This window comes from Prunus mume, linkage group LG8 (assembly GCF_029339155.1).
Source record: "Prunus mume cultivar Tortuosa linkage group LG8, ASM2933915v1, whole genome shotgun sequence".
Lineage (NCBI taxonomy): Eukaryota > Viridiplantae > Streptophyta > Magnoliopsida > Rosales > Rosaceae > Prunus > Prunus mume.
This window is the reverse complement of record NC_142705.1, coordinates 11,304,123-11,318,091: the sequence shown is the minus strand read 5'-3', so window position 1 is coordinate 11,318,091 and position 13,969 is coordinate 11,304,123. Positions and strand designations below refer to the sequence as shown.

The following is a 13,969-nucleotide window of genomic DNA, read 5'->3' as shown; positions in this document are numbered from 1 at the left end:
AACTCCAAAAAACCGAAATCCGAAAACTCCAAAAAAAATTGGATTGGCATTGGAAAGTATGTCAAGATTCCGAAATTTCTGAATTCCGAAATTCAAAATATATTGAGGATTCAAGCTTAGACTATACATAATGACTAGTTTCATATTGAATTTGATATGAATTAATGACCAAATAGACATAGACAAGCTATTTCACAATGGATAACAACATATAATTGATAGCATATAATAGTTTTTCGAACTTTTTCGTATGATTTTTCAATTTTGAGCCAATTTTAACCTTTCAAATTTGTAGTCATGTTTAGAATTTTCAATGAGTTTCTGAAACTTCCCAAAAAGAAATCAAAATATGTAAGTTTCGAAATTTTCAAATAATTCCGAAAAATCCGAGATTTCTGAATTGGAATGGATGTTAAAATTCCGAAATTCTTTGGAACGGAATTGGAAAAGAATTTTCATTCCGAATATTTTTGGAATGGAATTGGAATCCCCTAATTCTGATTCAATCCATCCAAAAATCAGCCATAGTTATAAAAAAAAAAACTTATAGCTAAGATGATTAAGAGCATTTACTCAAATCGCAATAGTTTGAGTTCGATATCCTTCCCTAAGAAGAAAAATTGTAGGCTTAAATGCAAAAAATGGTCCTTGTGTTTTACAATGTTGGCCAATTTAGTTCATGTGTTTTCAATTTGGCCAATTTAATCATTGTGTTTAGAACCGTTAGCCAATGTTGTCAATTCCGTTATTTTTTTGTTAAAATAATATAAAACTATTTAAATATTAATATAAAAAACATAACTAGTTTAATACCAAAAAAAAAAAAACTATTAAAAAAAAAACACCACATCCAACAGCCACCACCATCAATCATGACAATGTGAAGGTAAAAAGTCCCACATTGGAAAGCTGATAAACCTAGTAAAGACTTATAAGGAGTTGGACTACTCCCCCCATTGCCAATTGTTTTTGGGGTGGAACCTCAACTTTCTTCATGGTATCAGAGCCAGGGTAGCCCACGTGTGAAAGCCCAACAGCTCCACGTCACCCAATATGTGGTCTTCGTGCTAGGTTTGAAAATTCACCACACGTTGTGGGGGGCGGGAAGGGTGTGTGAGAATGTGAAGGTAAAAAGTCCCAAATTGGAAAGTTGAGAAACCTAGCAAAAGCTTTATAAGGAATTGGGCTACTCTCACCTATTGCCAATTGGTTTTGGGGTGAAACCTCAACTTTCTTCATCTACCTCCTCAACAACAGCCCACCACGCCATGTCTGATCCTTCCCACAATCACTCTATCTCTCTCAAGAACAGTCCCTACGCTACACCCCTTCACCAACCATTCCATTGCCCTTTGACCCATCCCCAACACCACCCCAGATCTCCACCCTCATCCCGCTCCTGCCACCTCTTCATGTCTCCCCCTTTGGCCGTGTGCCCTCTGCTCATCAACCCCCCTTCGGTCTAAACACAGGGACTAAATTGGTCAACATAATCTCTTCCTATATATGAGTGGGGGTGATGAGTTTGTACTTTAGTCAAAAATCAAACAAAGGTTTTATGTAACTTTGTAGATTACCTAACATTCCTTAAAAACACATACCATTTAAGTCAGTAGTACATGTAGAATTGCCTACATTAGCCAGATGCAAAATTTAATTTTCCTACCAAGCCACATCGGAGAATTTCAAATACAGATTTTTTTACTCTCTATGAATGAACAATTTTAATGATTAATATCGTCTGCGTCTTTTCTCTCCTTGACTTACCACCTTTGTCAATATCAAAATAATGACATTGAGTCTTAATCTTTCCTTTGCTTTAGCTATGTATATAGCTATGAGTGGGTATAGTTCAGAGCACCAAAGAAATCAATCCTAGAGAGATTAGAGAGTTGCTTTACCATGGCTAGGACAAAGGTGAAGCTTGCATGGATAGAGAACGATAGTGCTAGGAAGAAAAGGTTCCGAAGGAGGAAGGGAAGCTTGTTGAAGAAAGTTAGTGAAATAAGCACCTTATGTGATGTGGGTGCTTTCGCCATTGTCTATGCCCCAGACAGCGACAAGCCAGATGTGTGGCCTTCTCCCTCAGAGGTGAAAGAACTAATTGCAAAGTTCCAGAGCATCCCAGAAGCAGAACGGTCCAGGAAGATGATGGATCACGAGACTTACCTAAAGGAGACAATTGCCAAGCTAGAACAGCAATTGAGGAAGATCAAGAGGCAGAACTTTGAGATGGAAATGAACGACATCATGCACGATCTTTACAAAGGTATGCCAATGTATCTACTTGAAACTAGTAAAATAAGTTATCTGGCTTCTTTTTTAGAGGAGAAAATGAAGGGAATCTCACAAATTATGGAGCGTCTGGAGAAGGATCTTCCACTAGCTGATGTCTCTTCTCAGGCGGGTCGTGATGATGAGAATGTTGTTGGAAGGAGCAGTAGCAATGGAGCGGGAAGAAAAATTGGAGGCATCAGACTGATGGGTTTTGATATTGGAAGCAGCATTATTGCTGGTGATAATTGAGGTGGTGAGGAGTGATAGAGGAAGTGCCTCATGGGGTAATTTGGAGGTAACAACTTTGACATGTAGTTTGATGAAATAAATAAAATGACATCCAAAACACATTGAACATCAAAGAAAGCATATGCATTTGTATGTACTTCTCTGGTTGTTTTTATTTAGTTTTAGTTTTTGTCTCATTGTGTTTGCTTCTTGTATCCATTAATTTCTTAGGGAGGTGTATTCAATTGAGATTTTAACATATTGTAATTACATGATTTTAATGTAATGGATTTCGGCCGGATTTGTAATTATATGATTTTACTCATGATTTTAATAGATTGCAATTACATGATTTTACTTATGATTTTAATTCACTTAGGATTTTACTTATGATTTTGATAGATTGCAATTATATGATTTTACTTATATTTCTATATAAGCTTGAACTCTATCACTCATCATCATTCACCTATACATAACTTGAAGGAATTTGCCCAATTTTTAGGATGCATATACTCAATTTTTAGGGTTAATACCAAGATAGTGGCACAATAACCATCAAATGTTAGTCCAAGGGAAGTACACTGACATCAACAATATAACTCCCAATATAGCCACACATGACTAGAATGAATACATTAAAGATACTGAGAGCCTAGACATAACATGCAAGAACACCACTCACACAAGCACTCAACTACAAATGCAAAAATACCATTAACTCTCACAAGCAAAATAATACAACATAAACCTACAACTACAATGAAAAGCAAATCCACATAGCTAGCTTGTCCACTCCAAGAACCACGAAAGTTCCAGCAAGACCACCCAAGTCAACCAAATCAATTGACTGTCCCTAAAAACATATGGATCTAGGATAGATAAGGAACACCCAAATCTGCAAAATAAAAGAATAAAATAAAATAAAAATAAAAAAACCAAGTCCAAGCCAAAGTACCCACCACTCAGCTTCAGCCACAACCTCAAGACCACGAGACCAATACCACCGCTACCCAGGTAGGAGGGAAACCAATCGAGACACACGAGCCCACCAGCTGAAGAGTTTTTTGTTTTTTTATTTTATATTTATATCTTTTTGCACAGTAGAAAGCATAAAAAAATAATGGGAAAAAAAAAACGTATGAGAGCATATATAAGAATCAGGCATAGGAGGGTGGAATTTCTTATGTGATTTGTTGTTTGTATTATACACTCAAAAATCTCACACAATACACAATTTAATGAAATACATTAAAATCAGTAAATTTTTTACTACCACGGTACTTTTTCTTATATTTTAAAAGTACTAATTGAATATCATCGGACTTGCATTAATTATTTAAAAATCCTAATTGAATACTACCAGACTTTTATTGATTACTTAAAAATCATAATTGAATACCGTTGTACTTTTAAGCTTCAAAATATAATCCATTAAAACCTCAATTCAATACATCCCCCTTAGGATCTAAATGAAGTAATATCTTTCTTTCTAATTGTGTCATTGTCTCGTTTTAGTTTTAAACATAACCTGTAAGGCCATCCCTAATAGGGGCCTTAAATGGGGCTCAACCTCCTTGGGGCTCTATAATATAGAGTCCACGTGTAAAAAGGCATTCCCAATGGAAGGGATTTGGGGCCCTATTTCATAAAGCCCCATCAGAGTTGTCTCTAAATCTATGAACTCTGATAGAGCCCTTAGAGCACCTCCAGCGCATGGACCACTGGGAAAGGTCAGAGGGAGCCCGAGGCGCTCTAGCGCAGGCCCGTAGTTTGGTGGTGGGTCCCACGAGCCCGAGCAAGCCCAAGGGCAACTTCTGCCTGGGCTGAAGCCCGAGTTTTGTGACGTCTGGCATCACGACGACAAGAAACAGTTTTTTTTTTTGGGCCAAAAATTAAAAATTCTGAAAAATTCTGAATTTTTTTAAATACCAAAAAATTATGTATTTTTTCCCTATAAATACCTAACTATTTTATTCACTTTCTACACCAAATCTTCATAAAAACTCATCTCCTTCCAATATTTTTAACTTTCCACATCAAAATCTTGGCAATGAGGTAAAAAAAAAAATCTGTTTTTTTCAATTTAATGTCTTTTTATATATATATTTCTTGCATTTCCAATTTCTTTTTTTTTAATAGATTAGTCAAGGCAAAACCAAAAATGTTATTCGAAAAATTTTATCCAAAAATTTTATTTGAAAATTTTATTCGAAAAATGTTATCTTAAATTTTAAATGAAAATTTTATAATAAATAGTGACACGTGACAACCGAAAATATAATCTAAAAAGCTTATCAAAATTAATAGTTTAAAGTATAAACAAATAGGAAATAAAGTACAATGAATAGTAATTGCCTTAGACTTGCCCTAGACTTTGCCCTCATGGGTGGAACCACAAATGCAAAGGCTGACACTATTCACGTGAATAGTGGCAGCCCTTGCTTGCCCTTGCCTTAGACTTAGCCCTTGTGGGTGGAGATGCTCTTAGAGTCCAAGCGGGTCCTATATTTTGAAAAGATGCAACATACGTCAGGCTTTGTTTAATGTTTTTTTTCTTCTTCCAATAGCAACCAAATAAAAGGCTTTTTCTACTCCTTTTGTTATTTGTTTTCTTTCTTGTTTTTGTTTTTTGTTTTTCTTTTTTTGGTTTGATATTTCCTTCTCTCTATTTTTTTTCCTTTCTTTTTGCTTTCAATTGTTATAATTTGCCTTTAGAATTACTACAATTTTTCTATGTTTCTTTTAATTTTTTAAAATTATAAATGGGGTAGAAATGTTTTTTTTTATATTCATTATAATTTACCTTTAGAATTACCACTCCAAATTTTTTTTGTTTTTTTTGTTTTTTTGTTTTGGTAGAAATGTTCAAAAAAAAAAAAAAAAAAAAGCTAACATAACATAAACATACAATAAAACAAACTAAGTTAATAACAACAAAAATCAACACGTAAAACAAATTACATTATAAAAAAATTCATATAGAGCCTCGGATATAGAACCCCTCATTGTGGAATACTTTTAGAGCCTAGAATATTCCTACGAATCTCTAAATGGGTCTCTATCCACCATTTTTGAGCCCCATTTACAGACTATATAATTGGGGATAGCCTAACTCACATAACAAGAAGAACACATATGTGTATTACGTGTTACGTATATTTTGATTAATTTTTTAGGATTTGGGTTAAAAATTTGGCCACATCACAAACTACGGAAACAGATATTAATAAGTTCATATTTGAAAAGGAACAGGTCATAATATATGTGTAATCTAGAACTCATATATTTGATTCAGTCCATAGTAGAAAAATAACAATTACCACGCTATGTATATAAGTATGGCATTGGGGGAGCCTAAGTGCGATGACTAAGAGCAACTCCACCAGTAGACTACAGCCCGGGTAGGACAAAGCCCAAGCCTAGGCGAGTCGTTCCAGAGGTCAAGATAGCCCGGGCAAGGCGCGGGTCTCATGCTACCGGGCCAGCGTGGGGAAGCAGCCCGAGATCGAGCTCGAGGGGAGGTGACGTCATGGTTGACGTCGGGCTAGCTTCACCACGCCAATTCAAATTTTTTACGCGCGCCAACGCTTTAAAAAATTTGATTTACTACACGCTAATGCCAGGCTGGCGTCCGCGTTGACGTTGTCCAACGGTAACACACCACATGGCGCTTCGGTGCTCGATGGTTTTTTTCTCAAATCCAATGGTGGGCTTTTTGGGCAAAAAATGTGAAAAATTGAATTTTTTAAATATTCACCAAAAAATTCTGAACTTTTTTTCTATAAATACCTACCATTCTTCTTCACGTTCAACACCAAATCCTCATACAATTTCCACTCTTTGTATTATTTTTCATTTTCTACACAAAAATTTCTTCACTTCCAATTTTCATTTTTATTCACCATCTCATGGCATCTTCCATCGAAGCCGGAGGCGCGTAGGCAACCATGGAAGATGCTCTCTTGTGTGAGAGTTGGGTCCATGTTGCTCATTGTCCGGTCACGGGCAATGAGATGAAATTCTCTCACATGTGGAGAAAATTTTGATTTTCGGTTTATTTAAAATTTGAAATTTGAAACCGAAAATCTTATCTGAAAATTTTATCTGATTATGAGATATGAATTTTATAATAAATATTGACACGTACGAACCCAAAAATCTTATCTGAAAATATTATCCAAATTAATTGTTTAGGTAAAAAAATAAAAAAATGAATAGTATTTGCCCTTTGCCATGACAACGAGTGGAAACATACATTACTTTTTGCAATGGCAGCCATTATTCACGTGAATAGTATCTGCCCTAGCCCCCCATTGCCCTTTGCCATGACAAATGGGTGGAGTTTGCTCTAATTAAACGATGTAATACGTTAGAAAGGGAAATATTTTGTCCAACCAAGAGAGTATAGGATTTTTAACTTTCCAATCTATGACATTAGTTGGTTCAATATAACTGGAACATTCTATTTTTTGGATAATCACTTAAAAAAGCAATTCATTGGGGAATTATTTAATCATTTGATTATTATCATGATTATTTTAGGAGGGCATATTCAATTAGGATTTTAATAGAATTATTTTTGAAGCTTAAAAGTTCAGTGGTATTCAATTAAGATTTTTAAGCAATGAATGAAAGTCTAGTGGTATTCAATTAGAATTTTAAAATAGATCGTTTACCGTGGAAACATTCATCTATGTTTGATTTCAAATTGTCCAAGTTATTGGAGGAATATAATTAAATAGACTTAAAGATGAAAAGCTCAAATCATGAGATGGTATCGAGAGGTGAGGCTTTTGGTTTATGGAGATTGTGGCAAACAAGAAAACTCGTCCTAAGCTCTAGCATCACCTTATACTTCCATTCTTCTTTCCGAAATGCAGTTGTGGAAGAGAGACAGAGGGACTTGCCAGGGAGAATGCCGGAAGGATAGCCCCCTCCCCATTACACCAGCGCCCTAAGAAGTTTTCTCCTTCTGCCATCAACATTTTAGTTTGAAAACCCCATCAGCATGAGGCTATTATATTAAATCCCAATAATATATTTTTTAATATTTCAGAAATCAAAGTGCTTTATTACCAAATGATTTATGATATAGATGAAAATGATACCTTTCTCAGCCTCTTCTTGAAATTAATTAGAAAGAAAACATTGTCCCATCGATCCCCTCCCTCTTAGATGAGATGGTAACTGATTAGAATTGCATATATGCATGTGAATAGATGTTTTAAAATATGCTATTAAATGAGGCAGTTTTGTCAATGCAGGCTCTCTCATCAACTAATGGGAAGAATTTCTTCTTGTTCGAGAGTGAGCCAAGCTTCTAAATGATCACTCCTTGTTTTTATGCACCAGGGTATTGATCTTTATATAACAAGGGATTATGCGAGATTAGCTTCTCACTATTGGTCATCGAATGCATCCACATCCACAACCCTCAAAGAAGGGACCATTATTTGTCCTTATATTTATGCCGAGAAGCGACGTAGCGGTGTTATGGTCAAAAAGTTGTTCATTTATAGTAAGAGCCAAGGAAGGAATCGAAAATCTGGCCCCTCTCATCCTATAGCGTCATACCTTACTAAGTTTCACTTCCTAATTTAACGATGAAAGGTTTGTATGGCTTCATAGTTGATTGAACATTCCTTAAAGATACATGTCGCTTCCAAATTGTTCATGTGCATTTTCAACACTTTCCATATAAATTAATGATAACCAATTCCCACACATTTGCCAGATACAACATTAAATTCTCTTACCAAAAACCATAGTCCGATAATATTCAAGTACAGATTTTTTTTCACTCCCAATGCATGAATGACCTACATCATCCTGCACTGACTTCTTTGATTTTTCCAATTTTGTCAAAGTCTATATAAGGACATAGAGTCTTATCTCAGCTGTCCATGATGTATATAAATCCCTAGGGGGCACATAATTTAGAACACGATAGAGTTTGAGCCTAGAGAAGTAGCAAATAGCTTAATTACTAATTAGAAAGCAACACCAACCATGAATAACAAGCTGAAAACTGCATGGATAGAGGATGATAAGTCCAGGAAGGCCTGCTATAGAAAGAGGAAGATATGCTTGCTGAAGAAATTAAATGAGCTTACCATTTTATGTGACGTGTCTGCCTTTGTCATCATCTATGGCCCCGAAAAGGACGAGCTGGTTGTGTGGCCTTCCCGCCCGGTGGTGCAAGAACTGCTTGAAAAGTTCTTGAGGATGCCACTAGTAGACCAATGCAGAAAGATGCTGGATCAAAAGGCTTACCTCAAGGAGAGGGCAGCCAAAATCCAGGAGCAAATAAGGAAGGCAAAGAAAAAGAACCATGAGATGAAGATGAAAGACATCTTGCGCAAAATTCAAGAAGGTAAGCCACTGAGTGAATTTGAAACTAGCGACCTAATTGATTTCATTTTGTTTTTGGAGGAGAAGATGCTAGAGATCCAGGAACGGGTTGAGCTTTTGGAGCAGCATGTTCCACAAGGTGCTGGTGAAAAAGAGAAGGGGAAGGAGATTGAGAACAATGCTGTTAATATCCCTCGAAATGAGAATATTACTGGAGGCATCTGCAGCAGCAATAATATGGGAGAAAATGAAAAAAGTGGCTTTAGACTGATGGGTGTTGATATTAAAGTGAGGCATCTAATACATGAGGGCAATAATGGAGGCACTCAGAAGTGATAGGGTTTGCCTCATGGGTTGTATGGAGGTGGCAACGTTGATGATGTTGGGCTTCCTTATGAAAACCTAGAAAAATCGCTTCTTTCTTTGAATCACAGTTGATGTGGATAGGATGAATAATAATAAAACAATCACAACAAGATCAAATTAGATCTAGGGAACACCTGCATTGTACTTCTCTAGTCTTTGTTGTTTCCCATGTGGTTGTATTTGGTTGTGTTTCTTTAGTTTTTGTTCTTTGCCTAATCATGGTTGATCCATGTATCCATTTCTCAGCTATAATGGAGCATTAATATGTTTGCTTTTAATTCTATGTCATTGCCTTATTTGCTTTAGTTTTAAGCACATGCAGTTATTTACGAGGGAATCCTTTGAGGTTTTTCATACTTTTAAAACTCTTTTAAGGTTTAGAAATTACAGTAACACTTCATGATTATTCAGAATTCATAAATAACGAAAAAGGCCCGCCAAGTTAGTCTAATAAAGGATTAATGAAACCCATTAGAGACTTAATTGCTAAGCACATAATCTAAACCGCCTTGGAGTTGGGTTCTAGGAAACACTTATTTCCAAAGATATAACAAATAAATTTCAACAACTTTTTTCATAGATTTCAACTTAGATTTCTAAGATATGTCATAAAGGTTCCAAGCCTTCTTGAGGGTATCCAGATTACAAGATTCATCCTTGTTGAGGAGAAAGACTTCTATGAAATGAGGATAGCAATATTTCACTTATTTCCGGCCAATAACGCATAATATGTGTGATAATACTTCCACGTGGAATAACATTATTGGTCGGAGATAGAAAAATAGTGTTATCCCAGTTGCAACAAGTTTTTCTCCTAGTTGAGAGCTCTACCAAGCAAGTCTTTGGTATGCTTTTCAAGTGAAAACTATTAAGTTGAGGTGCAGGAGATTTCAATAGAATTGCGTCTTAGTCATTTTAATAAGCCGAAACTCGCTGATTACTAATTAATCGGAATTCAAAAACAATTTTATTTTTAGTGATTCTCTTACATATTCTTTAATTTTAATGTTTCTTAAGGAGGCTTTTTTAGTTTCGGTTGTATTTATGGGCAATGATTTTCCCACTCCTATTTTATCCCCTTACACTCATTTTTTAGTTATAAAAAAGGAGTGTAAGTGGATAAAATTGAAGAAAAAGGAGTGGGGAAATCACCACTCTTTATAATTCATACTGAGTTTCGATTCCTGTTAAAATTGCAGTTTTAAGACAAATTTCTACAAGTTGACTTTAGTTTAACTCAATTGCTTTTACCATTTATCGAAATGGATTTTAAAGATCTTTGTATCATTCAATGCATAGAAAATAACTTATATAGAACCAATTCTCCACTCAATTCACAATGGTCTGATTAAGAGTTAGGTTTCTTCGCATGCAAGTTATTCAATTTACATTTCATCTATTAGGCTTTTTGCAATGCTAATAATGTCACGTTCACATTATTCAATCATTTCATCTAAGAGCATTTGTAATGGTTAGGATCAATGCATTATTATTGCATGAAATTGAACTAAAACATTAAAATATAACTTGTAATAGTGTGATTTAGTTATGCTAATTAAAAATAGAAAAAATTACAGCAATGAATGCATTATGCCATTAAAAATGCATCTGTAATCTGTCAGATATATGCCCTATAAGTCAATATAAAATGGATAATTATAAGGAAATAATATATAATAGTAAAGAGACAAGAATGTTGCTTTAGATATATAACGTACACAAAGTAACAAGTCCATGGATTAAGATATAAATGGAAAATGGTCTAAAGAAGTTAGATGCACGAGACCTTTCCATACATATAAATATCGTATCCTAAAATTTTCCTCGTCATAGGATCACCAATTGGACAATGGTGAACTGCAAAGACTGGTACACATTATGTCTGCTCAATTGGGAGGATGTATAGGTGCTCAATAGAAGATGGAGTCTACTGAACGCGATCAACTCTATAATTCTTGTATGGAAGTCTTACTCACAAGTATCAAACGATGAATTCTAAGTTGTGATAATGCATATTAATCCTTAGACCTGAGACATCACAGTTGTCTTGTGTATATGTTGTTTCTCTTTGAGAGCACTATACGGTCGTATCAAAATGATGTGACTTAAAGGTGTTCTTCAGGATTCTCAACGTGTACGCAGAGATATGTGAATGTACAACAAGGAATCTATGCTCTTAGTAAGAAGAAAGAATACTTTAAAGATATCATTCATGAATCTTTGGCCAAAGTATTGGATGGAAATTGAAACAAGAATGTTTTCAATTTCATCAAATTGAATCATATAATCAAGAGATGTCATATTAGGGATTTTGACACAAGATTACCATATCCCGAGAATATGACATAGAGTATTGAATTAGAGAATGATCAAATTGCATTGTAATCACAAACTGACTAGATTTTCTAAATGAATTCTTTTTAGCTTGGGTAGCCATGACATATTAGCTAGCCTTTGCCAATAAGGAGAATGGTATGGAGGGATACAATTCATCTTTGATTTAGAGTGAATCATTCATACCCACTGCCTAGCTAATTAGAACCTATAAGATTGCACACTGAAAAGGAATCGATTGGGAAATTATGAAGAGAATGAATAATTTTGTGACTTAGTCAAAGTCAATGTGAAAGTCATAGGTCAAGGTCAAAGGTCAAAGGTCAAACGGTTGATCCGACACTTGACATGGTCAACTAAGGATGACCGGTGAGTAATTGAATCAGTCAAGTCACTAGAGTAATTAAATTGATTAGATTAATTTAATTATTCAATTAAAGTTATGAAACTTTAATTAAAGGTCTCATATGACTTGGAAATTCAAGAAGGATTTGAGCATATGGACTTAGACACATATGTGACACACTATAAGATTAATGTGTTAGACCAAAATAGCAAAAGATGACATACAAAAGGGGGGGTGTGGCTACACTAGGGCTTAGGGGTATTTTTGTCACTTTTGTGACATTTTTGATCCTATAAGTATGCTGGACTGTTATGGACTAGACTAAACACTAGATGTCTTGGATTTGCTTGGCTTGGCATGCTGGATAAGCCTAATACTGTGTTTGGTGTACGATTGGACTAGGACTAAATTTTTAAATTTTTAAAAAGAAAGCAAATGAATTTTTTATTTTTTACTTTTCTTCTCTCTCCCTCTGCTTTTTCTTCTTCATCTTCTCTCTCTGCGTTTTTTTCATCTCTTCTTCTCCATGCTCTCTCCTTCTCCTCTTCTTCTCAATCTATATTCTGTCTTCTTTTAATTTCTACCCCGCTTAAAAACATCATCCTGATTAGATACTTTGGCTTTGGTGTGGTAAGTAATTTGCAGAAACAAATTTGAGGGAGAGGCAAGAGTTCACACCTAAATCATGGCAGAAATCCACAGCCCACACCAAAATCATCATCCACAAACAAACTTGAGAGAGAGGTAGAAGCAGAATCAAATTAATGAAGACCTAATGATAAATCGTTAAACAGTTTCAATCTCCATGGTGGTCTGCCGTTGCCGTCTGCCATTGTTGTTGTTGCCTGCCATCTCGATCTGCAACCCATAGTCGGTGGTTGTGATTGCCGTTTGGGTGGGCGGTGGTTGCCACTGGCGCTTGGGTGGAGTTGGTTGCAGAGCTTTGGTCGGGACTATTAGTCCCTCATTTTCACATAGGTTTAGCTAAGCACACCTAAGAAGGTGTTTTTGGTGGGCTTGGGATTACTAATCCCACTTAATACTAGGACCAGGTGACGACAAACGTGGGATTAACTTTTAGCCAAGCCAATCCAAACCAAAGAGGTGTAACAAACAAGCCCCAAGTGTGTAGCTATAGAATCCTATCATCCTAGGATTTTTCAAGTTAGTGAAATTTGAAGACATAAAACATCAGAGCTTTCTCTTCCTAACCCCTTGAATCTATCACATCAAGTGAAGGTGTTAGCACCACTCTTCACTTGTTGTCTACTCATTCTCTCATCCCATTCAATCCTTGGTAAAGGGTTTTAGGGAGGTGCATATCTTTGTACCTATTTGGAGAGCTACAAGGTGGAGAATCAACATCAAAGGGAGAGCCAACAACAAAGGAACCACTACCTCTACTTGAATACCATTCTTGGTTTCAAGATTCGCTGTATAGGTATGAACATCTTATCTTTCTCTCAAATAAGATTTACAGAGTCTTTGGTGCACACTTTCATAGACTTATAAAGATTGGGACCAAATGAGACTTGCATGAATCCCTAGTTTATTTCATGTTTCCGCTCTTACTTTGATTTCATATTAGATATGACATGCTAGGTAATTTATACTCTCAAAGTTTTGTTGTAAAGTTTTTAGAAATCTCTACACAACACCATTCCCACAATATTCCATTCATAATGGTTGTTCAATAGTTTTTTGAATAGGTAGATTTCATTTCATTAGAAAGTGGGAATAATGGGCATGTTATTTGTGACATACTTATAGCGTTGATCTCTGTCATGCCCTAAACCCGGGAGTTGGTGAAACCCCACATTCGGTGTGTGAGAAAGTAAAATAAAATAAAAAGAAGCCGAAATATGGTTTAAAATAAACTTCTCTTATAAAAATAGCTCCAAAATCTTACAACTTTACAAGAAATATTAAACAGGGTGAGGGATGAGTAACTGGTTTAGTTCTTATCTTACGTACTAATTCATCTAAAAAATTAAATAGAGTGAGGGATGCGCAATCACTGCTCAGTAGGGACATGAGACCTTACCACAATGGATTGATATAACT

General features: G+C 35.5%; 1 protein-coding gene and 1 pseudogene across 1 annotated transcript; both read left to right on the top strand.

Annotated features, from left to right (window-relative positions):
• The first annotated feature begins 1,902 nt into the window (after positions 1-1,902).
• On the top strand, positions 1,903-2,541 carry LOC103339641 (agamous-like MADS-box protein AGL80; annotated as a pseudogene).
• Positions 2,542-8,517: 5,976 nt separating this feature from the next.
• Positions 8,518-9,312, top strand: LOC103339640 (agamous-like MADS-box protein AGL80). Its single transcript, XM_008242972.2, has one exon. The coding sequence runs from the start codon at positions 8,518-8,520 to the stop codon at positions 9,193-9,195; it is 678 nt and encodes a 225-aa protein (XP_008241194.1). The 3' UTR covers positions 9,196-9,312.
• The last annotated feature ends 4,657 nt before the right edge of the window (positions 9,313-13,969 follow it).